Source organism: Cibotium barometz, chromosome 55 (assembly GCF_041138505.1).
Source record: "Cibotium barometz isolate CiBa-2024 chromosome 55, ASM4113850v1, whole genome shotgun sequence".
Classification (NCBI taxonomy): domain Eukaryota; kingdom Viridiplantae; phylum Streptophyta; class Polypodiopsida; order Cyatheales; family Cibotiaceae; genus Cibotium; species Cibotium barometz.
This window is the reverse complement of record NC_141100.1, coordinates 20390485-20418372: the sequence shown is the minus strand read 5'-3', so window position 1 is coordinate 20418372 and position 27888 is coordinate 20390485. Positions and strand designations below refer to the sequence as shown.

Genomic DNA, 27888 nt, shown 5'->3' with positions numbered 1-27888 from the left:
TAAAAAATATGTTCATCTCTCTATAAATTTAGAACACAAGTAAATGCCTTGGCAAGCAAATCTGGAGAACAAAACCCACAGTATTCAAATAGGACCCAAAATGAAGGAGAAACACACCTAGTCAAGTCAAATGTTGCTTGCTTATGTGTTACATAATTACTACCCCACTTCTAATGTCATGCATAAAAGTCCAATACAAATGCCATCAAAATGGTAATAATTAATACATGGATAATGCCGAAACTGTGATCTCTACCTTGGACAAGATGCTGAATCCTCTCTTGCAAATCAAAAAGCAGATTCATACGTGTACTGTAAGTCTCCAAAAGCACAACCTCCAAGCTGAAAAGACATTGATTGTTCCTCAGGAGTTCCATGTTGCGGCTGAGAAGATATCCGCATCAAATCAATTGTTTGCTTCACATCCTCAGGGCCTCTGGTATCATGGCCCTGAAATTCTGCTAAGAGAGGGTGGCCTTCCAAACTGCTAGCCCCATTCAAGCCATGCACAATTGATTCTTCAAAGTGATTCTTTTCCAAGGAAACCATCCAACCTGCAGGAAGACTGCATGCAGATGAGTGAGCTTGAGAATTCGGAACGATCGCCGATAGCAGCTTTTCAGTTGAATAATCATAACCTTGCTGCTGCCCTCCTTGCAGCAACTGTTGTGGAGCATTATCCTCATTCATGAACTGATCAATTGCTATGCTTGTCCGACCTAACAAGTCTAATGATAATACATCCGGAGCATATGAGCCCCCTGTTTGTGGTGACAGAAGAGAGAGAGCACACCCAGTGTCTGTGACTCTTGGAGCTACTTCGGTAGCCGGTGTGGCTTCAAGGCCTGAGAGCACCCCTGCTCCTGATGATGATGATGCCAGGATTAGACCCTTATTCACTGGACCAACAGGCCCCGATAGGTATTGATGAAGTGAAAACTTCTCAGTGGAATGAGATATATCAACAGGCATCATCTCTTTTGGACTCTGGAGGAGCAGAAGTGGAAGTGTGTCATTGGTGTGGTGTGAGAGACCCTTTGAATGGAACTGTCTTTCCATGCCAGGAGCTTGCACCATGCAGTCATATATTGGTCTATCTTCAAATCTTGTAGTCCTTGGCCAAGTCCCAATTGACCTGTAATCAAATGTATTTTGCCACAAAGATGGCATTCCTGAAAACCTTGGATGATGTAAAAACGGCCAACCTGTAAAGAAAGAACAGAACATATTCAATGAACCCATGGGTCATTACCCATACATAACAAAAAGTGTGATCATAGCTTCCTGACAGTTAACTCACAAGATTCAAACCATCCACTCTTGATCATCAGCTATTGTATTATTCACTTCATGTAAAAACACTACAATATATGCACTATCAGGATTCAACCCTCTCTCTCTCTCTCTCTCTCTCTCACACACACACACACACACACACACGCACGCACACAAAGATGAGCTGGTTGATATCATCACTTCATACATTTACTTAGGTGTCACTCTTGTTGGACCGATCTTCACCATGTGCCCAGCATCTGCCCTTCAAGGTAATCCCGGGGGGGATCGGAATCCATATGAATTACAACTCGAAGAACTATACGAAGCTCTGCCCTTTGGGGTCTTGTCTACGGTAATGACACTCATCCAGGTAACATTCATCCTGAAACATCGCAAAGCACTGAGGGGAGAGGTGCTCAGCAAGTGCAGATACCACCTTCTCCTACTTGAGAGCAAAAAAGATGGGATGCAAGGGATGCACAGGCCATGTTTCTCATAGCTTTGTCAGTTTAGAGGCCCATTATACCTAATATGCAGTCACACAGGACAGCCAGACAAGCTTGGGACGTCATGATCATGCATTGTGGTCAAGGACAAGGGCAAGGGACATGCATCCAACCATGGTGTAAATCATCCAACCACTGATCATGGAGAGCCATCAATTCTCAAACAAGTCTAATGCGTCAGTGAAAGAGGCTGCAGACAAGGCCAAGAAGAAGGGCAAATGCCATTATTGTTGGGAGCCAAGTCACTACATCAATGAATGCAAGAAAAGTCTTGCAAAGGAGAGAAAAAAAGAATCTGGCAATGTAGTTGCACAGGGTTCTAGTGCTAAGAAAGAAGGGGTGTCTACAAAATTTGATTGGGCTTTTCTAGTATGTAGTTATGATCCCTCTAAGCACGACATGTCTCTTAGTGCACCGAAGAATTCTGATGCTATTTGGTTCTTTGACATTGGTGCCTCTAGACATGTTACCTTCAGAAAGGACTTGTTTCATAAGCTTAGAGCCAGTACCAGATGGTAAAAACGTCTCATGTGCAAATAACTCTTCTCTCGTGAAGCAAGTCGATCAAGTTATACTCATTGTTGTTAATGGGAGAGATCTTTGCCTTCATGATGTGCTCTATATGTTCTAGAAATTTAAAAGAATCTGCTATCTGTTTCTACCATTGCTAGAGTAGGTCTAGTGATGAATTTTGTGGATGACAAACGCACAATCAGGGATTGTAAGAAAGACAATCTGATCATAACATTTGCAACATTCTACCATAGCCTATGTAAGCTAGATAGATATGAGAGGCAACATCACAGTGCATAATACTCAGTGACTAACAGTACTTCAATGAGCAATGCAGTGTTGTGGCATGCTTGGTTTGGGCATGTGAAATTCGGTAGTTTGCTGCTTTTGCACAAGCATTAGATGGTTTCCAATATGCCACATTTGGAGCCACATGTTGGCCATGTTTGTGAGGGGTGTATTTTGGGCAAAATGCATCCAAACCTGTTTCCGAATGATGGATCAATGAGAGCCGTCTAAAAATTACAGCTTATACACAATGATGTATATGGTCCTATGAACACACCATCCATAGGAGGACACTTGTATTTTGTCACATTCATTGATGACTATTCGAGGTTTTCATGAGTGTACCCATTCATTGATGACTATTCGAGGTTTGCATGAGTGTATCCATTGAAGGCAAAATCTGAGGTGTTTATGTGCTTTCAGCATTGTGTGGCAATGGTGGCTGAAAATATAACTAATTGCAAAGTCCAAACCCTCTGCTCAGACCCGCCTTCAAGGCTCATTTGTTGCAAAAGGCCATTAAACGTCAATGTACAGTGCCATATTCACCACGACAAAATGGTGTTGCTCAAAGGAAGAACAGGCCTTTCATGGAGATGGCAAGATGTATGGTGAAAGGTCAAAGGTTCCCCCATAAATTCTAGATGGAAGCAATTATGTGTGCAACTCATGTGTTGCCAACTAAATCCTTGAAGATAATCACACCTTATGAGGCTTCGTACGACACGAAGCCCAAAGTGGACTACACGAGGGTCTTTGGTTGTTTGGCATATGCAGATGTGCCACAGCAGCTCAAGGCCAAGCTAGATGACAAGGCGGTTAAATATATTTTCTTGGGCTACAGTATTAAGTGCAAAGGCTACCTTCTCTACAACCCAATCTCGCAAAAGATTCGTGTCACCACAGATGTTGTGTTTGCTGAAAATTCAGTTCAGCCTATGCTTTAATTCAGCAAACAATATAATGTAGGCTCATAAGAAATGTTTGATGGGCTGCTGCTAGTGTCAGTTGATGTTAGATATATGTTAGATGTTAGATCCTATCAGCCAACTATAGAGCATTATATGCCTCATGAAAGACAACATTTAGATGCTCAGGATCAGCCTAATAATCAGTCTGTTACTCAAGAGCAAGTGGATGACATGGTGAGGGAGGAAAGGACATCCATTCAGGAAGAAAGGAATGTGCCTAGATGGCTAATTCGCACTTTAGATAGCAAAATTTCACCCCCTCTCACTAGCAGGACATGGGGTGGTTCTACAAATGCTTCGGAATTACAACATGCTGATTTTGCTTGCATTGATAATCTTTGTGATGGAGAAGAGCCTCATACGACAACATTGCAAGTCTGTTCACAAAGGCATTGCCCCGGGAAAAGTTTCAAACTTTCTGCAAAGCTTTAAACTTACTATTTGATCTGTTACTTTGCACACATTCACATCATCACTACAAGGGGGATTTGTAGGAAAATACACTTTTAGTGGTGACATGTATGCACATGGGCTGACTACGGGCACTTTTTACCTTCACACATGAAGGGTTTTTCCCCCTAGCTTTATTTGGTATGATGTGACTTTACGTCACTACTCTTGTACTTAGGGTGTACTTTTATTTTTGCACCTTATCCAAGAAAGAAACGTGCTCTCATTTCCACAACTCTGCAAGTCAACTACTCTCTATGTGTGAATTTTCATTCTTGCCCTTCTCAAAACCCAACATAAATATAGTACCATTTATATCTAATTGTGGTGTGTACTTGTGTTAATGTGTTCCGCTGCTCTCTTCTCTCTCATAATTCTTGCACAGCACCAGTATAACACACTTAGGAACCACGAAAACCTGCAATTTTTTCTTTTCTAGCACCCTGTGTGTGTGTGTTGTGACCCCATGTTCGGGATAGCACCCTCAGAACTAGGAGTGCACAAATCTGGTTTGGAAAAAGTACTTTTGGGTTTTAATTACTCGCTGGCTGCGATGGTTTGCTTGATAGAGCAGCAAACCTCTTTGGGAGCATGTCTCAAGCAGCATGACAAGGTGTTGGGAGCCCTCCATCCATGCCAATCCCACGCAATATCTATTTTTGCCTCCATTGTCTTCAGTGGGAAGGCAATACCTCCGAGCAGGAGGTAGAGCAGCCAGCTCCCTCTAGGCTGCTTGTTGAGCAGCCGGACAAGTACCACTCTAGGTCTTGAGGAAGTCATCACTCGGCGCATCGTGCAAGTCGGCATGATAGCCACTATTCTCAAACAGTCATCATCCTAAAAGTCTAGAGATGCCACATGGAGTCCTTCACCCACTTCACTGACAAGTTCTCATTCTCCATCTCCGATTTATTGACAGGGAACTACCGAGTTCCTAAGCTCTTATCACATGCCATGTGAGCCTTCGGGAATCGGCAAAGGTTGAAGCAGCCCTAGGTCATATTTCCAGCCAGGTGATGAAATCTCTTGCAAGAGAGATGCAAGTGCAACCAAATATGCTGGGAAAAAGCACCAGCAAGCAAAATCCCAAACACACCGGAGTGCAATGCCAGGCAACCACAAAGTCCTATGCAAATGTTTTGCCCAAATACAAGGCTGCAGATAAGCAATGCTGAAAATCCCCAAATTTTTGAGCACCAATGGGCTTGCACATAATTGACAAAAGCCCCAAAAATTTGTGTACCAATGAGCTTTAATTGTGCAATTAAGCGCTAATTTTAAGAAAGCCCCAAAATTCCGTGTCCTACAACTGCATTTGTGCAAGCACAAAGTTTCTCAAAATCCCAAAAATCTAAAAAATCTCCAAATTTTTCATGAATCCTGCACCCTAATGCTGCCCTCCACTTGAATTTTGCAATGAAGCAATAAATTCACAAAAGCCCCATGAACTAAAGAAAAAAAATTGACTACCTTGTGAAACCCTGATTTTTGCAGTAGACTCCTTAATGTTGTAGTCAGCTAGAGTGTTGCTACTACAAGTGGGTTGACGTGGTGGGAGTAGCTGCTATTGGTGCAACAGGCGGGTTGCTGCTGCTGAAGGCGGGCAGAAGACCAGGCGGCCAACTGACCAGAGCAACCAAGCGTGCAGGCGACGACGACGAGTAGGGCGATGAAGCTGGTCAACCAGTGCACTCGTGCGATGGCGACTTTGACTGGACAAGACGTCACGGACGGGCATGGGACCTCAAATTTTCCACCAAAAGTGGCCTTTGCCACGTAACGTCGCGGACAGGCATGGGACCTCAAATTTTCCACCAAAGTGGCCTTTGCCACGTAAGGCCAAGGTGGGGCTGAGCTCCGCCCTGGGCCGCCTCATGAGGTGCAAGCTCCGTCGACGGGCGGGGCGGTGGTGGAGCCCTCCCCACTAGCTCTGCCCCTTTTGGAGGTTGAAATGGAAGGCAGGAGGGGTAGGCAGGCGGAGAACGGGCGGCAGCAGCTCAGACGAAGATTAGGGGTGACGGATGGAGGCTCAGAGTGCCAGACCGATTGCGCAGGAGTTGCCGGACGGAGCAACGCCGAAAATTTCGCAAGAAGGTGGGCGACGAGAACTCCACCGATAGGGGACTGCAGCCAAGCTCAAATACCACTGTTGGGATTAGGGTTTGAGAGAAACAGAGAACACAAGGAGATGTACACAGCAACAAGCTCTCAAGAGTGAGAGAGAGATGGTGATTGATTAGATGCTCAAAGAAGATGGGATACAAAGATGTGGAGCAAGTGAGTTGACTCCACAATATCAAAATACACATAATAAGTGTGGTGTTCTTTCACACCTAATATCCAAGGGGAAAAACCCAAAAGTAAACTACATAACTACGGCATGATTGCACTTACTCTAGTACTTACTAAAACTTGGTTGAGCTCGTATGACGGTGGTGGTTGGGCTAGTGGAGGAACTAGGGCCTTGTTTTGGGACACTGTAGGGAGAATCGACAACATATTTGCTTGCATAGATACTATCAACCACTAGTGTGGAGTTGCATAGCAAACGTTCAAGCCTTTGTTGGTGTTCTCGGGCTGCTTGATCTGCCAGTCGTTGGTCTTCACTCATCAGCCCTGAGTTTGGCATCCTCGGCCCTTCGTTCATCATCAGGTTGGGCTTCTTTGGCCCTTCGTTCTTCAGCCTATTTGGCTTCTTCTTTTTATTTTTGTTGCTCCATGACGAGAAACAATCTTTCAAGCTCTGAAAGTTCTTTAGGCTTTTCATCTTCTTTGACTGCTCCCTTAGCTTTTTCAACTTCCTCTTTGGCTTTTCCTTTTTCTTTTTCAATGGTTTTCTGCTTCTTCTTCTTTAGCCTCAATTTGGAGCTTGAGAAATCTATTTTGCTCCAAAATTACTTCGATGAAGTCATCACTGTGTGGAAGCGTTTCTTTGGTGGTATCTTCTTTGTTGATCTCTCCTTCCATGTCTTCTTCGTAGCTTTTTGAAGAAGCCTCCCTTGACATTGCGGAGACCTGGGTGGTTTTTCCTCTTCCACCCCCCCTTCCCTTCTGCAAGCAAGAGTATTTGCTTGTATTACTTTGGAGAACTTTGTACAATGATGTGAATGATGACTATGGACTGCCAAACACAAGGATGAGGAAGACCGAACGTAGGCTGAACCATACGCTGACCCAATAGCATTGTAGAAGACCCTATGAAGCCACTTATACAAATCCAAAACTACTGAGAATGTGCACATATGCTGGCTGAAGATGAGAGGATCTTCTATGATGCCTTGAACTGAAGCACAGAGTGCTTGAGGCTGATTTTATGCTCCAAGAACCCTAGGGATCTTGTTCCCTTGAAAGCTTTGCTGAATACTTGTGGAATGAGATGATTTATGCAAGGATCTATGAGGTGCCTTATATAAGAGATATGTGCTATAGATGGTTCTACTATGCTGCTGTCGCTAGATGTTGACCGACTGTTCTATATGCTGGAAATTGACTGCCGACTGAGATATAAGTGGGGTCTATGATGCTATGGATCAAGACAAGGCAAATACTGTGCCAATGTATTGCCTCATGGGCTGGCCCATGCATCAATGCTTCTATATGCTTTTACATGCTTTGTATACAACTATAGGATGGACTTATGCATGCCATAACCTCAAATGACTCTACATGCTTGTTCTCCAAGTGGGTTAAGGGACTGACCCTGACACCTAAGGCTGGGAGACTAACCTACGTAGCTTGTGCCTAATGTGTCCCAGACTCGGGCCAAGAATGGGGCCACGAGCATACGACAAATATTCCTACAAAGGGTATTAATGATGTATAATGTTACTTGAATGCTAAGCCAATATGTCACATAGCACCACAATGCAAGGTGCATGTGACACCTACTGTAAGCCCAACGGAGCGTGCAATGACAGATTCAACCGCATGTCCAAGGGATATAGATAGACAGAGAGGGGAGAGAGATAGAGGGGTATAGGAATTTTGCACAGTACATCACACTGAGCAGGAACAGGCCCCACCCCCTTTCAGGAATTTATTCAAGAACAATCCACAGGCTTTTCCAAGCCAGGACCAATACAACATATGAATACAATATCAAACAAATATGTCGATGTAGAAGTTCATATCGAAGTCGGTGTCGAGGCACAAGATCTCTAATGTTGTGCACACCATGAGGCTCACCCACAAGAATGTCTTCATCGGGCTAGTACCAAAATATGAGATAAATCCCCAAATCCAAGTCCACATCCAAACTCAAGTTCAAGTCTAGTTCTAAGTCCAAGTTCCAAAGAGATCTCCAAGCTTGAAAGAAAATCACACAAGGATGTGTGCAACCGACAAATTTTATGAAGTATTCCAAGGCCCAAAGAGATTGGTAGATGGTTGCACTGGCAAACTATTTAGTATGCGATGTAGACAAGAGGAGACATGTCATGTGCACAGTGTGTATCCACCATGTGCTACTACACGCACACAAGACTAGCTTCGAGGTTTGGGGAAGCTTGGAGTTAGGCTGATTGACGAGCTGAGTTAGGGATAGACTAACGAGCGGGCACCCAAGTATGGACGGGCGGACACCCAAGTGTGGATGCCCGATGACCGGCCAAGAGCCTATAAAAGGGTGGCCAAGGTTAGTCATTAGTCATATAGAGTCTCGCGTGATTTGTGAGAGCTCTATGGTCTCGAGCTTGGATCTAGTGCTACAGACGTGCACCTGCTTTACGCAGCCGAGGCCGGCAGCGATCTCGAGGCCCGCGAGGGTAGCTTCATGGCGGTATGGGACATCGCGAGGTGGAGATTGGTCGGTACGTCAACCTAGTTAGCTCAGCTCGTGGCTCGGTGGGGACAGCCAAGACTGTGGGCTTGCCCACGGCTATCATGGTTGGAAGGTGAGTCAGGCCTGCACCCCCATGTTGTTTGTTTGTTTGCAGGTTTCGAGTCTCGTACCAGGAGCGTTCCACGAGGAGATCCGGTGGGGATTTGACAGTGGTATCAGAGCATGCCTCGTGAACGAGCAAGTCGGTAGGTAGAGAAGATGAGGTCGAAGAAAGGTATGTGTTCAAGAAGCTTGCTGTTTTTCTGTGCAAATTGCTGTTTTTTCAGATAGTATGTGCTTTTTCATCAAAGAAACCTGTGATGAGGGTGTAAGTAGATGGTAGGGTTGATTTGTTTGCAAGAAGAAGGCTGAAGATTCGTGTTTGTGCAATCGCATGAATAGTTGAGAGAGAAAAAACAAACAAAAAGCATGTTGGCTTTTGTTTGTAAGAGAGAGAGAGAGAGAGAGAGAGAGAGAAGGTAGAGAGGAGGTCGCCAGCCGTGTGTAATGCTTGTATGCGTAGCCTGGGCGGGTACGGTATAACAGGTAGCCAAGGGCCTCTGGACGCAGGCAGCCAAGGGCATCCGGGCGCAGGCGGCGAGGCCTATACGCTGGCAGCAAGGCACGTGCGCAGGCGGCGGCGACTTCAGGCTCACGCGGGCAGCCGGCAGTGCTAAATCCAGGAGGGAAGAGAAAAAAAAATCCAAGAAAGCCTTCGCCGATTTGAGGCGTTTTTTATTTTTTTTAGATTAAACTTTTTTTTTTAAAGTTTAAAGGTCCCCTCTAAGGTTTAAAAGTGTTTTTTTTTAAGAAGGCAGAATATATATATCCATATATATATATATATATATATATATATATATATATAAAAACACAAAAGCAAAAGCTCAATTAGCTTTTGGAGACAGTTATATAAACCCCTTAAGTGGGCTTCTTGCCACACATCTCTCAAGTTTTCAAGCTCTCAAGCTCTCAAGTTCCCTCGCACTTTTATTGTGCAAAGATCGAATTTTCTCTCCACTTGCCCTCTTTACGATGTCGACCCAAGAATCGGAGTTGGAGCCCCTTGTCGAACGCAAAGGCTTGCCGGCTATGGAAGATACCGATGCCGATCTTTTTGACGATTATGTATCAAAATCAGATTTCCAAGAGTTCAAAGTTGCTCTCGAAGATTCTTCTTCGAAACGTCAGGCACAAATCGCCGCCCAAATGCAAGCTTTGACTCCATCTCTCTCTTGACCACTACCCTCTCTACTCTTTCGGGTATGGATACCTTGGCCTCTGCTTTAGGCCCCAATATTACTCCGGAACCGTTCGGGGGCGAGCAAAAGCAGCGTACCAAGGAGATCGTGGACACATGGCTACATAAGTGGCAGGTTTCATCCATATGATGATGGAAAAAAGATCCAGTTAGTGGCAGATTTCCTCTCAGGCAAAGCTTTGCTTTGCCTGACAATCCTAAGCCAACAACTTGGGCACAATTTGAAGACATCTTCAAGAAGGAATTCCTCAAGAAAGAGGATAATTATGATGTTGTTGCCCGGTTTACAGCTTTGACCATGACCTCGCAGCACCTCACTTATGAGGTCTACCTCCAGAAGTTAAGGGACTTGCAAATGAAAGCTACAAAGATGGATCCCACTACTCTTTTGGGGTTTTTCGTAGCTGGTTTACCCGACTCATACCGTTTACAGGTTAAAAATAACAAATGCAAAACATTGGACTAAGCCATTCATTCAGCTCGTATCTACGATGATACAATGGTCTCTTCCAAGTCGAAACCCGACTCATATCGTTTACAGGTTAAAAATAACAAATGCAAAACATTGGACGAAGCCATTCATTCAACTCGTATCTATGATGATACAATGGTCTCTTCCAAGTCGAAACTCGTTACCGAGTAGGGGAACAAGTATAAAAGAAAGTTCTCTGCACCTATGGCTAACACGACTGAAGGAAAGTCTTCGGACCAACCTTCGAAGAATTCAAGTTTGACACCAGCGAAGAAGAAACGACTCCTTAAGGCTTTAAAGCTCAAGAAGGAAGGACGTTGTTTTATCTGCGAAGAAAAAGGACACATGCGTAACGAGTGTCCGAAACAAAAGGGTGCAAAGACCAACGCAGGACCCAAGCCAAAGGCAACTAATCAATTGTCTTTGACAGGTACGTCAGTTACTGTACTTTCTCGCCCTAGTGCATGTTCTGATTGTCTGTTCAACTCTAAAGTATTTGGCTTGCATGATCTTCTCCGAGTTTATGGAGAAGTGAATGGCCATAAAATTCACATTCTTCTAGACCTTGGCAACTCACACAACTTTGTTAACTACAAACTTGTGCAGAAATTGAGTCTTGATACGACACCCAACGATCATACCTATGAGGTACGCCTACCTGCAGGAAGGCAAGTATGGGATCGAAAGGTGGAGATGCTTCCAATCCAGATTTAGGACTACAAAGATACTCTGGAATGCTATGTTATGCACCTAGAAAATGTAGACTTGTTATTAGGGATTGAGTGGTTTAAGACTCTTCAAGTCCAAATAGATTGGTCTAGTCATATTTTTTCTTTTCAGCATAGGAACAACCAGTATAGTATTTTAGGTGATTGTATACATCCCTCTCAGGGACCTCTTGTAAATACAGTTGATTTTGGAAATATAATGGATTCTTCTTTGTATACCTGTCACATGCACTCTGCACTCAGTGCATGGTGACAAGATGGCTCATCATCAGAAGTGCAGCAGTTGTACAGTTTTAGAACCCAATAGGATGATATTTGTCGTACGTCGTGACCCCATTGTACATCCTCAGTCCAGGATAAGTCAGGCACGAGCTACGTAGGTCATTCCTCAGCCTTAGTGGGTCAGTCAGTCAGTCAAGTCCCTTAACCCACTTGGAGAGAATCATTCATGCATGTAGAGTCAGTAGAAGCCTTAGGGTTTGCATCAGAAAGCACTCTGCATCCTGCATAATATGCATTCATATGCCTGTGCATCATTTAGAACATCCCCAAAGCCTTAGGGAATTTACTGGGATTTATCTGGTATTTTTCCCATATTTATTAGTATTTATTTATCATTATTTGCATTATTGGGCATTTATAAATATTAACTTTATTAAATGACCAACCTCCAGTTAGTATAAATAAGCTTGCCTAGAGCCTCTTTTCCTCATTCAGTCTTCATTGTGCTAAGAGCTCTCCTCTCTCTTGCTTTCAGCCCAAGACTAATCCAGCCCTAGTGCCCATGAGCTTTCTTCTCCAGGCCCTTGAGATCCATAGCTTCAGCCCAGCCCTAGGTGCCTGCCTTCAGCCTCTTTCAGCCCTGAATTCAGCATCAGTTCAGGCCCACAGTTCAGCATAGATTAACGCCAGCAAACAGCCATCATCTCTGCGTTTTTTTGCACAGCCGTACAGCAGGTCTTCAGCGTTTCTGCTCCAGCCGTACAGCAGCCCTGCAGTCATCTGTTTGCTCATGCGTTTCAGTCCACAGCCCTCTCCACACCTCAGCGTTTCTGTCCACAGCAGATTCCAGCCCTGAAGCAACAGTCTACAGTAGTTTCCAGCCCTGAAACTGTTGTTTGCATCAGTGTCCAGCCTTCTATGCATCATCAACACATTCAGCAGTCATCTGGTGAAGGTAACACAGCATTCATATGTGTTTTCAGCATTCTAACAGTGTGTAGAACAGTCCACCTTCTTCTTCTTTGAGCCTCAGGTGTGCAGCCCTTCCTCATGCCCTTGGGAGGAGTGCATAGGCTCGAGATCAAGTCATTGAGGTGTTTCTACAGCAGTGTACAGATCAGCCATACTCCGATCCTCCGAGATCTTGCGTTCGGCTTATCTACAGTCCAAAGTCATTCTCTCTAAAGTAATAAAGCAAATACTATCTCGTTATTGGGATAGGGGGGCCTTCAGTGGGTAATTCGGCACCCAATCTGGTGTACAGTTCTCATATCTCTCTCTCATCTCTTTAAAGTTTGAAGTAAATGAAATGGATTGCTTAACTCACGAAACTCAGGATACAGAAGACGGTGTGAGCATATTGTGTGACAGGATCAACCAATACAAAGACTTCCGCTGCATATCACATTGGTATCAGATTCAGATAGTCCACACACACCGTATCCTAGTGTGGGGGCATCCTCGGATGGTTAGATTGCGTTCCGGCACGACCACCGACTTCAGCATCATGTCTACAGGAGAGAGTACTCATCAGCCGGAAGACGTCCCCAAGAAGGAGACCTTGTTCTTCCGCCTACAGCAGACACCATAGCTCTTCTTAGAGCTTAGAACCAGCTACTCATGGAGCGTCTCCAACTCTTGGAGGCAGCAGCAGCACGTCCTTCTACACCTCCAGCAGCACCCGACTACATCTCCCTCTTCTTTCAGATGGAACAACAAAGGAGAGAGGACGAGGCCCGAAGGCGAAGAGAAAAAGAAGAAAGACGGGACTATGAGGAAGCCCAACGTAGGATCGACGAAGACCGGCGTCAGGCTGAACTCGCCGCTCGGGCACACCAACGTGAGCTTGATCGAGAACGTATGTTACTCGAACACCAACGGGAAAAGGAGGCCATACACCTGAGGTATCAGCAGCTCTCCTCAGTCTCCCCAGTCATAGGTGTCACCAGCCAGCATCCCGCAGCAGCAACCACCATCATTCGCAGTCAACCGAATTTCAGCAAGTATGATGGTAAGTGTGATCATTCTTCAGTTAATCAATTTGTTCATCAATTTAATGCTCATTTTCCATTAGCTAGGATCACAGACCCACAAGACAAAGTCCACTTAGCGGCTCCCCATCTCACTGGTGAGGCAGTCACTTGGTGACAACATTGGTCTAGTATTCATACAGACCAGGCCACAGGTGTCACAGCCTTTGACTGGGACATCTTTGTCCATGACCTGAAGACCAGATTTCTCCCGCCCCAGTACATGACCGGTTTGAAAGACGAGTTCTATGGACTCAGACAGAACGGTTCCCCAGTGCTTCAGTTTTCCGGTAAGGTTATTACTTTAGCACAGCAGTTAGGGTTATCTGAGCAGGCCAAGATGGAGCAATTCATTCGTGGATTGGACTCCAACATTCGGTTCACAGTTCGTAACTTTGAACCAAGTACTTATGACCGGGCTTTGACTCTCGCTCAGAATGAAGAAATGAAGCTCAATGGGGGCAAGCCCAAGCAGGCATCTCAGTCCAGTACCAAACCCCAGCAGCAGCAATCAGCTGCACAGACAGGGAAAGGTAACGCATCTTCTAAAGATGCTAAGAAGGACAGCAGTAATAGCTCCAGTTCAGGGGGTAAGAAGGATAAAGAACCTAAGAAAACCCCTGATGAAAAGGCTAAAGCAGGTATTACTGGAGGTTATCTTCCTCCAGAGGAGCAAAAGAAGTACCAGTCAGAAAATAGATGTTTTTTCTGTCATATAATAGGGCATGGTAAGAAGGATTGCCACAAATGGCAAGCGGCACAAGCTGCCAAAGCTCCTTCTGCCACAATTGCCACAGTCTCCCTAGCTCCTCCAGCCCCGCCTACTACCTCAAATGCAGTTCAACTTTTACCTTCCATGCATCCTATGCCATCCGTGGTATTTGATGCTAAGCAGGAGGGTGAGAGCGATGCTGCTCAGAAGAGCCTTATCCGAGCTTATGGCTCTGCCCAGGGCCGACAGTTTGTAGTCCTTTTCGATATGGGCAGTTCTGAAGACGCCGCTAATAAATTGAACTGCACTTTAGTCCCATATCATCTGGATGTGGACGGGTTTACACCTGGTCTTCGCACCCACATTTCCCAGAAGGCACAGCAGTTTGCCTTTGAAGTTCAGAAGGCCTCATTCCAACGAGATTTCATCGTCTCCTCTCTGTTAGGGTGTGACATGATCTTAGGAATTCAATGGTTCCGTCAGTATGAGCCTATTCCCAATTGGGGGCAGGACACTTTTACCATTTGTAAAGGTTTTCTTGAGCCTGTCATGATTCGGGGGGATAGAAGCATTCTTGGCATCCCATTGATTTCGCATCTCCAGGCCCGACGAGCTATCCGCAAAGGAGCAGAAGGAGCACTCCTTTATGTTCGTGCTCAAACAGCCCCTCCCTCATTAGTAGCATCCATTACATCTTCAGTCCCTCAGTTAGCAGACCTCCTATCCAGACACCAGGACATTATGCTTAGGGACGATCTCCCGCCCAGTCTCCCACCCTCTTGCCTTGAGGACCATCACATTGATTTGGTCCCTGGATCAGATCCTCCTAGTAGGTTTCCCTATCGTCTTTCCAAGACTTTAGAGGGCGAGTTGGAAAAGCAGTTATCTGAGCTTCTCCGAGCCGGATTCATTCGGCCTTCTTCCTCCCCATTTGCTGCACCTATCCTATTTGTCCAAAAGAAGGACAAGTCTACACGCCTTTGTGTAGACTACAGGGCATTAAACAAACTCACTATCAAGAATAAGTTTCCTATGCCCAGGATAGAGTACATTTTGGAGCGTTTAGACGGTGCTAAGTTTTTCACGAAGATCGACCTCAAGAGTGGTTACCATCAGGTCCGCATTTTTGAAGCTGACATTCCAAAAACAGCTTTCAGGACAGAGCGTGGTCACTACGAGTTCGTAATCATGCCTTTTGGGCTTACAAATGCACCCACAACGTTCAATAAGATGATGTCTAGGATTTTCACAGTCCACATTGGGAAGTGTGTCTTCATATTCCTTGATGACATACTAGTCTTCTCAGCCACTGCGGAGCAGCATGAGAAAGATGTGGAGAAAGTCTTGCAACTTTTGCGAGATAATCAGCTCTACATAAACGCCAAAAAGTCTATCTTTGGTGTTAAGGAAGTTCAGTATTTGGGCTACATCATTGGTTCCGATGGGATTAGACTGGACCCATCAAAGGTTCAGGAGATCTTAGATTGGGATATTCCTAAGACCGCCCAAGAAATCCGTTCATTCGTAGGTCTTTGTCAGGCCTATAGCACACATGTCCATCAGTTTTCCAACCTTGCAACACCTCTTACCGACTTGCTTAAGGGGGTGAAGACTCGCAAGCAGAAAGTCTCAGTTACAGGTAAGGCACTTGATGCATTCCGTGCACTCCAGAAAGCTGCCTCAGAAGCACCTGTATTAAAGTTAGCATCATGGGATGAACCTTTCGAGGTCATCACCGATGCCAGCAATGTAGCCATAGGTGCAGTCCTCCAGCAGGACAATAGACCCGTGGCATATTACAGCAGAAAGTTGGATATTGCCGAAAAGAATTATTCGGTATATGACAAAGAGCTTTTGGGTGTGATCACAGCGCTCAAACATTGGAAGCCTTTTCTTTATGGACAGGCTTTCACAGTGAAAACAGACCACCAAGCACTTAAGTGGCTTCAGACTATGCCAAGTGCCCAGTGGAGTGATCGACAGGCCAGGTGGAGTCAAATCTTCCAACAGTTTGGAGGTATGATTGAATACATCCCTGGTAAGCATAACCCAGTAGCAGATGCTCTCAGTCGAAAGTCCAGCATCCAGGCAGTCCAAGAAGCTACCATTCTCGAAATCACGGAGAAGGACTTGGATAGTATGAAAGACCAATATGTCGACTCCCCTGAGTTTGGTACTCAGTATAGTTTGGCCCTCACTTCTGAGCCTGGCCACTATTCAGTACAGAACGGTTGGTTGTTCTACAAGAATCATCTCTGTGTTACTCGGGAAAAGCGTTCCGCTCTTCTCCATGATGCCCATGACTCCTTAGTTGGAGGACATAGGGATATCAACAGTACCCTCGAGAAATTAGAACGGTCCTTTTATTGGCCAAAGATGAGGCGTGATGTCTATGCACATGTACAAGCCTGTAAGATTTGTCAAAAAGTCAAGGTTCCCCATACAAAGAAGGCAGGTTTACTTCAACCTTTGCCTATCCCTAACGGACCTTTTATCAACATATCTATGGACTTTGTAGGGCCTCTACCAGCATCCACTGGATCCCGTAATACTCAGTGTTTTACCATTGTGGATCGCTTTAGTAAGTTTTGCATGCTCATCCCATGCAAGCATACGGCCACAGCCGAGGACGTAGCCCGTCTGTTTCTCAAGCATTGGTATCCAATTTGTGGTTTGCCTAGCACCATAACATCAAATAGAGATTCCAAGTTTACCTCGCATTTCTGGAGGGCATTATTTGAAAACTTTGGAACTAAGTTGCAGTTGTCTAGTGCATTCCATCCCCAGACAGATTGTTCCAAAGCAAAAACTTTTCTCATCATCAAGGAAGAAATCCCCAGGGCCAAAGAAAGCAAAACAATGAGGAAGAAGTGAAAACCAAAAGGGACACAGGAATTTGCAAGAAAACGCGATGTAGGGCCATTTGGAAAATGTCAAGTACTCTCCTCGCATTTTGTTGTGCAAATTTTCCATTTCTATTGCTATCTGTCAGGCGTTTTTTTGAGAGGTCTTTTTGGTCAGTGTACATATAGATGCGTGGCGTGTGTGGAGATTTTGCCTGTGAATGCATTGGCAGAGTGATTTTGTGGATAGGACCGCTTGACCAAAGCTCAGGAAGCATATAGCAGACAGGCAAATAAGTCTAGACGAGATGTCCACTTCAAGGAAGGGGATTGGGTCTATTTGCGTATCATGAAGCAGAGATTGAAACAAGTGGGCAAACGTTGTCCCAAGCTTTCATTCCGTAGTTTTGGCCCTTTTCCAATAGTTAAGAAGATAAGTGATGTCTCAATGAAGTTAAAGTTGCCTGCCAGTTGGACAATGCATGATGTTTTCCATGTTTCTTGGCTAAAACCATATGTTGGTCCAGAAGTGTTTGATGTTTCAGATGAACAACAGCCAGACGTGCTAGACGAGGCAGAAGTTATTGAGCCTGAGCAGACCCTTCTTCATCGATGGAAGCATGGTTCCGGTCGACGGATTCGTCAGTTCTATACGAAGTTCCGAGATCGAGGCACCCACGAAGCCGTATGGCTCGACGAGGAGTTCTTCCAGGAGTACCCCCAGTTATTGGCGGACTACTTGGAAGCCATGAACCTGCCGCCATGCTAATCAGGAGGGAATGTCACATGCACTCTGCACTCAGTGCATGGTGACAAGATGGCTCATCGTCAGAAGTGCAGCAGTTGTACAGTTTTAGAACCCAATGGGATGATATTTGTCGTACGCCGTGACCCCATTGTACATCCTCAGTCCAGGATAAGTCAGGCACGAGCTACGTAGGTCATTCCTCAGCCTTAGTGGGTCAGTCAGTCAGTCAAGTCCCTTAACCCACTTGGAGAGAATCATTCATGCATGTAGAGTCAGTAGAAGCCTTAGGGTTTGCATCAGAAAGCACTCTGCATCCTGCATAATATGCATTCATATGCCTGTGCATCATTTAGAACATCCCCAAAGCCTTAGGGAATTTACTGGGATTTATCTGGTATTTTTCCCATATTTATTAGTATTTATTTATCATTATTTGCATTATTGGGCATTTATAAATATTAACTTTATTAAATGACCAACCTCCAGTTAGTATAAATAGGCTTGCCTAGAGCCTCTTTTCCTCATTCAGTCTTCATTGTGCTAAGAGCTCTCCTCTCTCTTGCTTTCAGCCCAAGACTAATCCAGCCCTAGTGCCCATAAGCTTTCTTCTCCAGGCCCTTGAGATCCATAGCTTCAGCCCAGCCCTAGGTGCCTGCCTTCAGCCTCTTTCAGCCCTGAAATCAGCATCAGTTCAGGCCCACAGTTCAGCCCACAGTTCAGCATAGATTAACGCCAGCAAACAGCCATCATCTTTGCGTTTTTTTGCACAGCCGTACAACAGGTCTTCAGCGTTTCTGCTCCAGCCGTACAGCAGCCCTGCAGTCATCTGTTTGCTCATGTGTTTCAGTCCACAGCCCTCTCCACACCTCAGCGTTTCTGTCCACAGCAGATTCCAGCCCTGAAGCAACAGTCTACAGCAGTTTCCAGCCCTGAAACTGTTGTTTGCATCAGTGTCCAGCCTTCTATGCATCATCAACACATTCAGCAGTCATTTGGTGAAGGTAACACAGCATTCATATGTGTTTTCAGCATTCTAACAGTGTGTAGAACAGTCCACCTTCTTCTTCTTTGAGCCTCAGGTGTGCAGCCCTTCCTCATGCCCTTGGGAGGAGTGCATAGGCTCGAGATCAAGTCATTGAGGTGTTTCTACAGCAGTGTACAGATCAGCCATACTCCGATCCTCCGAGATCTTGCGTTCGGCTTATCTACAGTCCAAAGTCATTCTCTCTAAAGTAATAAAGCAAATACTATCTCGTTATCGGGATAGGGGGCCCTTCAGTGAGTAATTCGGGACCCAATCTGGTGTACAGTTCTCATATCTCTCTCTCATCTCTTTAAAGTTTGAAGTAAATGAAATGGATTGCTAAACTCACGAAACTGAGGATACAGAAGACGGTGTGAGCATATTGTGTGACAGGATCAACCAATACAAAGACTTCCGCTGCATATCACAATACCGCTTTCCATTGTGTATTGATTCCACTTTCTTCCTTTCTCATCCCTTCCATGGATGTCAATGAATTAAGTGTGTTTGAAAGCAAAGAATTACAAAAGATACTTGATTCGTTTCAAGATGTATTTCCTAAGGAACTGCCATCGGGTTTACCACCTGAACCGGCCGTAGATCATCGTATTGACTTGATCCCTAGTGCTCATCCTGTCAGTATTCCACCTTACAGGATGAGCCAAGCTGAAGCTGAGGAAGATGAGTTGGCTAAACAACTCGAAGATTATTTGAGGATGGGCCAGATCCGTCCAAGTAAATCACCTTGGGGTGCACCTGTGTTGCTTAGGAGAAAGAAGGACAACACTTGGAGAATGTGTACAGATTATAAGAGATTGAACAAGCTGACAATTAAGAACCGTTATCCTCTCCCTAGATCAGATGACCTGATTGACCGGTTAGCAGAAGTGAAATATTTTACGAAGATAGATTTACGTACTGGCTATCACCAGATACGTATTCATGAAAGGCATGTCGAAAGAACCGCCTTTCGGACTAGCTATGGCCATTACGAGTTTCTCGTATTACCTTTTGGGTTAACCAATGCTCCAGCCACTTTCCAGAAAATGATGAACGATCTTTTTCGTGCACAGTGTGTATCTACCGTGTGCTACACGCACACAAGACTAGCTTCGAGGTTTGGGGAAGCTTGGAGCTAGGCAGACTGATTGACGAGCTGAGTTAGGGATAGACTAACGGGCGGACACCCAAGTATGGACGCCCAATGACCGACCAAGAGCCTATAAAAGGGTGGCCAAGGTTAGTCATTAGTCATATAGAGTCTCGTGTGATTTGTGAGAGCTCTATGGTCTGGAGCCTGGATCTAGTGCCAGACGTGCACCTGCTTTACGCAGCCGAGGCTGGCAGCAATCTCGAGGCCCGCGAGGGTAGCTTCGTCGCGAGGTGGAGATTGGTCGGTACGTCAACCTAGTTAGCTCAACTCGTGGCTCGATGGGGACAGCCAAGACTGTGGGCTTGTCCAGGTTTCGAGTGTCGTACCAGGAGCGTTCCACGAGGAGATCCGGAGGGGATTTGACAAGACGGCATAGTTAGGAGGAGGCAGGGTGCAATCATAGTATGGGGCTGCTGGAACAAGGCGGCGGGTGACTACACAGAGGTGACAGGCAATTGCACAGTGGCGACAAGCGGCACAGTTGGTGGGCGGCGCTTCAGGGCAGTGCAAGCAAAGCAACCGGCGGCGGCGCTGCAAGAGGCGACGACATAGCTAGCGTTAGGCGGCGTAGGTAGAGTCTGTAAAACGACGGAGATGTTGGCCGCGTAGAGGCACAAGGTGGCGAAGCAAGCACTGCACCGGCAGCTTTTGGTGGCGCAACCAGCGTCAAAGGGGCAAAGCAGGGTGGCGGTGCCTTAGCGTGGTGGTGGAGTAGATGGTGCTGATGAAGGAGTTGATCCTTTAGCTCTTCACCAAGTTGTTCTTCAGGAAGTTAATCTTCAAAGGGTTGATCTCCACTTATTTGTTCTATATAATCAAGAGAAATACAAGCTTCTTTTGTACTTGAAGGGGGGTCCCTGCTTTTTGCTAAACATTGCTTTTGCTTTGCTTTTGCCTTTTCTCCTTTTATTATTTTAATAATAATCAAATATGGCCCAAAGTTCTTGATTTATACTTTTCTAAGTTCAGGGCCTTGCTTTCTGTCAAACAACGCCCCAAGAAACACACCTCTTCCACCCGGTCTCAACCTCAGTAGATCTCACCCGAACAAGTTATTAGTGTGGTCATCTGCAGGACACTGGAGGTTCAGCATGAGGAACCACTCTTCACTCTTGAGCTCGAAGCGCAGCAAGAGGGGACTCCAGATAACGAAGAGTGTCTCCTTAAGTGTCAAGGCACTCTAGCACGACACCCCTTCGTGGTCTTGTTTGGTTGCCATAATACCAAGGCCCTAATTCCGAGCAGCTTGCCCACCAAGCTAATTTAAATTTGACACAAAGACATGACAATCACCGGATTAAGCAATGGAATGAATCTACAGGATAAGTGTATTGCCCAAAGGCAACATTGGTTTCAACTGAGGTGGAGTTTACACATGATTTCCTGTTAACAGCACTGATTGGTGCAGGCATGATTTTCAGTGTAAAATGGTTTCGCCATTACAAACCACACGTTGACTGGGATGATAGCTTTTGTGGACCACAAAGACAATACCGAACTCAATCATGATCCAAGGAGAACCTAAGAGAGCTTTTCAATCTCTCATCTCTTGTGTATAGTCTAGTAGTCCTAACAATCTGATCCTATTATAGTTGATGTAGTTGAGACTAGCCATGTGAATGTGTGTTGGAATGTCCCTAGCCTCTTTCCTTAGTGGTTCTTCTTTTTCGTTCTTCTAGCTTTGTGTCGTGGATGTGGTACTGCCTGTGCATGCTCCTGAGAAATCACCCAACAACTTCATCACCCAGTTGAGCAGCAAAGAGGCACACTTCATTGGATATCAACGCACAAGATCACCATACCTCTGGCCATTCTGAAGTGGTACCACAATCCGGCATCAACAGTCGGTACACCACACCCTCAAGAAGCTGATGCAAGATGCTACAAGAAAGATCCAGCATTGTTGGAGGATTAGCCAACAACATAGCCGCTCCTGTCATGAAGCTAGGCAAGAAGGGATGTCAAGAAGGTGAACCACCTACGAAAGAGGCTTCGGGGCATTCCAAAAAACACACACGCAACAACTTTGTGACGCACTTCAGCAGCCAGAAGACACACTTCGTTGGATACCAACGCACAACACCCGGGTCCTTAGGGCCATTCCAAAGCAGTACCACAATCCAGCATCAACATTCAGTAGCCACACCCTCAAGAAGCTGACGCAAGATTCTACAAGATTGTTGGAGGATTATCCAACGGCATAGCCAGACCTGTCATCAAGCTAAGCAAGAGGGCATGTCACGAGCGTCCCGCACTTGAATGGCATACACACACTACACCAATACATATGCAAGGCCATATGGCCAGAGTCGCACACCAAGCATGTGAGCCCTTGTCCAGAACAAGTCACCCCTGAATACCGCCAAAGGGTGGTCAGGATCAGCAGTCTCGTGCACGTCCCTCACAGATTGTAAGGCGTCGTCTCATCTCAGGCACTTATTAGGCCACTGACCGGGTGCCTGTCAGCAAATGTGTCATTGCAATGTGTGCAAACCTTGATATAAAGCACTAGAGACACCACATTTTTGGGGGAAAAGGATATTAATCCATTCAGGAGACCTTCCGCAAACGACTCGCCACCCAATTTGGGGGCTATGGAACCTGTGGGTGCCCAGCAACCGGGGCCCATGGCCAAACGGCCAGGCGCCCATGGGAAAGTGTCAGAAAAAGGGACTTCTACACGACTTGTCCTCTAGACCAAGACAGCCAGCACCATACAGCAATCAGCCTGTTCCACTACCCGTATATTAAGCATGCACATCTTGTCATAGCAGCCATCTCACCACTCTAGTCTCTTGCACACATATAGGGTGAATGCAATGTCTGCTGCATTCTTCAGCCCTAAACGCAAGGCACAGGAGGTCATCTACAGTCCCAGTCCCAAATGAGTGAGCGTAGAAGCTAAAACACAGGTCTACCACCTTCAGAATCAGAACACACAAGGCACAAGGCTGTCCAGCAGAGGCTGCACAGAAGGAACAGTATTCAGCCCTATACATCAGCTCTCTGTGCATCATATGGTCAGCAAATTAGGGTTTTACAGCCCTAAAGGTCGCTCACTCATTTGGGACTGGGACTGTAGATTGCATTCTTCAGCCCTAAATGCAAGGCACAGGAGGTCATCTACAGTCCCAATCCCAAACAAGTGAGCGTAGAAGCTAAAACGCAGGTCTACCACCTGTAGAAGCAGAAAACACAAGGCACAAGGCTGTCCAGCAGGCTGCACAGCAGGAACAGTATTCAGCCCTATACGTCAGCTCTCTGTATATCATATGGTCAACAAATTAGTGTTTTGCAGCCCTAAAGGTCGCTCACTCATTTGGGAGTGGGACTATAGATTGCATTCTTCAGCCCTAAATGCAGGGCACAGGAGGTCATCTACAGTCCCAGTCCCAAATGAGTGAGCATAGAAGCTAAAACGCAGGTCTACCACCTGTAGAAGCAGAAAACACAAGGCACAAGGCTGTCCAGCAGAGGCTGCACAGAAGGAACAGTATTCAGCCTTGTACATCAGCTCTCTGTACATCATATGGTCAGCAAATTCCTAAAGATCAGGCCATTTACAAATAAAGCAATACAAGGAAATACAGGTGGGTGCCCTTCTGAGGGTTATTGAGACCTCATCATGTGTATTGTTCTCTCTCTCTCTCTCTCTCTCTCTCTCTCTCTCTCTCTCTCTCTCTCTCTCTCTCTCTCACACACACACACACATATAATTTCAGTTTGTGATTGTTCTCTGCTAATGAAGTATAAAGCATGTAATACCCTCACCCACACCACTCTTTCCAGCAAGGTGGCACGAGTTTGAACATCAAAACCTCAATATAGTACATAATTCTTTTATATAAAAAAAGAAGGGTAACTCTTAACTAGCAATTTGATAACTTTGATAAGGTGCACCAAGAGCCTTTTCCAACGTAAAGTACAACAATTAAATGCAAATTTGGAAGCACAAGAGTAATAAAATAGCTACACATTAACGCATGAGCTTAATCAAGTCAAATACCTTCATAATTAAATTGCAATCTAGCATGCAATGCCAAGGGGTCAGGTTGTGGCTTCCTCCGACGCTCGTTGTGACCAGCAAGCCGCCTCCTGCAACTTCTCTTCGCTTCATCGAACTCGGCTAGCAAATGGAATCTATAGAATAAGGAGACAAATTAAGGCATTTAAATGCAGCATGTGTGAAAAAGACAAGGTGAGAAATAAAAGCAAAAAGGTTGATCTTTCAACTCAGTTAATAATACAACAACTACTTTCACATCTGATTGTCATTCCACCTTTGTTAAATTCTCGTGCATGGGAACAATACTGCAAGAACTAATCACTGTAGAGGAGAGGCTAAACTGTTGATCTTCCCAAGTTGTTAATCCTAAAAGAATTTGTCTCTTTGTCTGCTTAACACCCATATAAAAAGCAATGATAAGCATCAAGCTTGATAGTTTGTCAAAACACTTTTTGGAAAGCTCTCAAAGGTGAATGGGAGGAATAACCCCCCCCCCACACACACACACACACAGCCCCCCCCCCCCCCCCCCCCCCCCCCCACACACACACACACACACAAGCCTGCTGTAGAACCAATAGAATACAGGAAATTCCCGTCTTGGAAACCTTCCACACGTGTGTGCCTAATATACCACACATCCCTATGGTATGGAGAAACTCATTTAGAAAGCCGGATTCTAGACAGACCTGAGCTCTGATACCCAAGTAATATGAAAAAAACAGCATGAAGATGAAAGTCAGAGACTTGCACTCATTGTCACACACATCATGCCCTGACAAGAATGCATGTGTCATGACTACTGCAGAGGCATTGGGGTTAGCGTTAACATAGGGTAGTGACCACTTGAGAGCTCTAATGGACACAGGGACAGAGGAATGAGTAAGAAGACTCAGCACAGAGGAAGAGAGCTAAAAAGACCCAGCCTACCCTACCAAGCAATCGATATTATCATGTGAGGATTGATCTATAGATGAAATCCAAAAGAAAACTTCCTTTTGCAAGTCTTCTGATCTGTTCAAATCCGCAGTCTGTCATTGGAGTTGGCAAATGCCTTGGCATAATAATGTCTCAAATTCTTCAACCCTGCCTTGGAAAACATTGTAAGAGTCCGTGGATTGGTGTATACATGCTAAGTGCTTGCAATGAACATCAATATTGCTGGAATATGTTAGCAATAAACTAAAAGGAAATAGAAAAGTTCCCTCCCTGAAGTCCGCTTTGGAGGGAGACCACATTATTGGGAGAGCCATGTTGGTGACTTGTAGCCATACAAGTCACCAAGTAACCCAACAGAACAACAAGCCTTTGTCCTGAACTTGGAGGAAGATCCCTGCACTCATCAGCAGCCCTGAAGTCTGCCCCTACCTGCCCCGTGGTCCATGGAGGTCATCAACAAGATTAATTCTAATCACACTCCACATACTTGCAAGGAGGCCTGGTGTACCTCAGTGCTCTCTGTGCATCTCACCACCCAACACAAATGCACAACCCCCCCCACACTGATCGTCTCCCACAAAGCATCCTAGACAACTAAAATCTGGCAGGTCACAACTGGGTATGAAGAACCAAGCAGCAATTAATGTCAAAAAAACACTGCCAACTCGTTTCCATGACCCAAGCAATGAAGGCTCACATGATGAAGAAGGTGCTATGAGATCTGGGGGGGAAGAACCTTGACTGCATCATATCACAGTGACCACAATGGAGAGAAGCAGCTTGTAAAAGGCATTCAACCATTGTAATAAACAGCAGCACAGAGAGATACCTGCTGCACTGTTGGCAAAAACGTTGCTCTTGATTTGCAACTGTTACTTTTCCTGCTTTGGAATGTGGCTCGCAAACTTTGTGCCTGCGATGGTAGTCTTTGGCCAAGGTGAGATCTGTTATGCACCCTTCGACTTGGCAGCGGGGTGTTCGCATTCCGGCTGCCCTAGACTTCTTTGGAGCAGGATTAGGCTTTTGAGTTGCCTTGGTTCCAGTGGCAGCTGTAGTATCTTGGAAGTACGCCCGCTTTCCCAAATGCAACCCGATTAGAGATTCACCAGAGCCAGCTGAGCCTGTGGCCGTGCTACTGTGCTGCTCCTCCATGGATTGTGCTGCCCTGGTTCCATCTTTGATGTCTTTAACAGTTTTTCCTGCATGAATTAAAGGCCTTCCCTGCTGCTCAGCCTGAGTTGAACTCTTATCCTCATAATGCTTTGCCAGAATAAGGTTGCCTACTGTCTCTTTAGAGCTTGTTGCTGCATGTTGCTGCTTGTGACCATGACTTCTCAGCTCAAGGTGCCCTGCATGATTATCAGAAACTCTCTTTTGTGCTACATTTCCTGGATCCTGACCTTGATATGCATCGTTCCAACCGATGCTGAAGAGCTCGCTGCCAACGTTGTCGATAGCAATGGGTAGTCGATTTGGCTCCAAAGAAGGAAAAGCAGTCTCTCCACCACCAGTGCCATTAGCCACAGCTCCATACATATGTAAGGAAGTAGGGCCCATGCTGGAGCACATGAGTCCATTATGAGGGTCTCCATGCTGCCCAAAGCATCGCCTGTCTTCAGGCGCAGTTGTGGTCGAAGTACTTTCAACCTGCTTCCAAAGCTCCCCTCCTTGGCTTTGTAGAAGAACTGCCCCAGTATCCCAGTTCCAGGGGGAGGCATTAGTATCCCAGGCCATGCATACTCTCCAGCTTCAGCAGAGTATGTGGTCTTGCAGGACTTCAATGCTGCAAGCAAAAACCTGCTGGGCAAAACATTTTTACATGAGATAGAAGGTAATGCAAGAGGGTGGAGGCAATAATGGGGCACTCCAGCCCCAGCATAGGAAGCACACTCACTAGCTTGTTGGTCGGTGTATGCAACAACAATGGCACAAATCCTCAGGACTCAAGAGATTGATTTGGGGTACCTAAAAGCAAAAAGCTTTGAAATTGTAAGTTTCTTCTTGAAAAATGAAAATAAAAAATTGATAATCAGATAATGATGATACAACCTTTCAGCTCCCATGGAACCAGCCAAAGGAGGTTCCTAGGCGCACAGCATGGATGTTGTTCCCCATTCCCTGTCAAACTGGGTTTTGTATATAAAAGAAAGTGAGATAATGTTTATAAAAATGGAATTAAAATAATGCAGGAAGAAAAAGGAATTTTAATCAATGAGAAAACAGCAATTTAAATGATGTAAAACACTCTGGGGAACCGGGATGAAAAATGCAACTGACAGAAACTAATGCATTTATTACCGAATAATATAAGAATTAATACTACTTTCTTTACTTCAAATGAAGGTTTTCTACGTTATGAGTTGTAACCAGTCTCTTTCTATCTCAGCCGTTTAAAAAAAAAAAAAGAAGGTTTTCTACTTTATCCTTCAATATCCATAACTTTCTATTTAATAATACTTTCAAACCGATAATCCTATTTAATCATACTTTCTTTATTTCGAATGAAAAATTCTGTAATAATAAAAACTTTCAGAAACCTTCGAATTCTCTAAATTCTAATTTTAATAATACTTTCTAGCTTGTCCTTGATTTGTTTCTAATAAAATAATACTTAAAATACCAGGTGCTATTTAATAATACTTTCTGTAGTTTTTAATTTCCGAATAAAGGTATTTTCCACTTTTTCGCAAAAGGCTGTTTTTCCGCCGGCCCTACCAATGATCACATCAATCTGAGCGGGGGGCACGTGGTGCAATGGGAGAGGGCCACGCGTCGGCACGGAATTCGAGGACACTGCTCTGACATGGCAACTGCAAAAAGGCGACGGCGCCCGTCTTTTCATATGCCAGCTGGGCCCCATGTCACACCCGGAAATAACGCTGCGCTTGGCCGTACGCGCACCCCCCGTCATCACTGCCCCATGAT

The 27888-nt window shown here is 45.3% G+C and overlaps 1 protein-coding gene across 3 annotated transcripts; it reads right to left on the bottom strand.

Moving 5' to 3' along the window:
- On the bottom strand, positions 1-27540 carry LOC147607491 (uncharacterized). 3 transcript variants are annotated; one of them, XM_086790301.1, is made up of 5 exons: positions 27013-27540; positions 26858-26928; positions 25793-26760; positions 24025-24158; positions 1-1205 (listed from the first exon to the last, which is right to left on the bottom strand). In XM_086790301.1, exons 3-5 carry the CDS (start codon positions 26695-26697, stop codon positions 289-291), a joined length of 1956 nt encoding a protein of 651 aa, XP_086646427.1. In that variant the 5' UTR covers positions 26698-26760; positions 26858-26928; positions 27013-27540; the 3' UTR covers positions 1-288. The 3 variants fall into 3 exon arrangements, with proteins under 3 accessions (XP_086646427.1, XP_086646428.1, XP_086646429.1); XM_086790302.1 differs by having other exon boundaries at positions 25793-26763; positions 27013-27297; XM_086790303.1 differs by having other exon boundaries at positions 25793-26763; positions 26858-27297.
- Between the last annotated feature and the right edge of the window lie 348 nt (positions 27541-27888).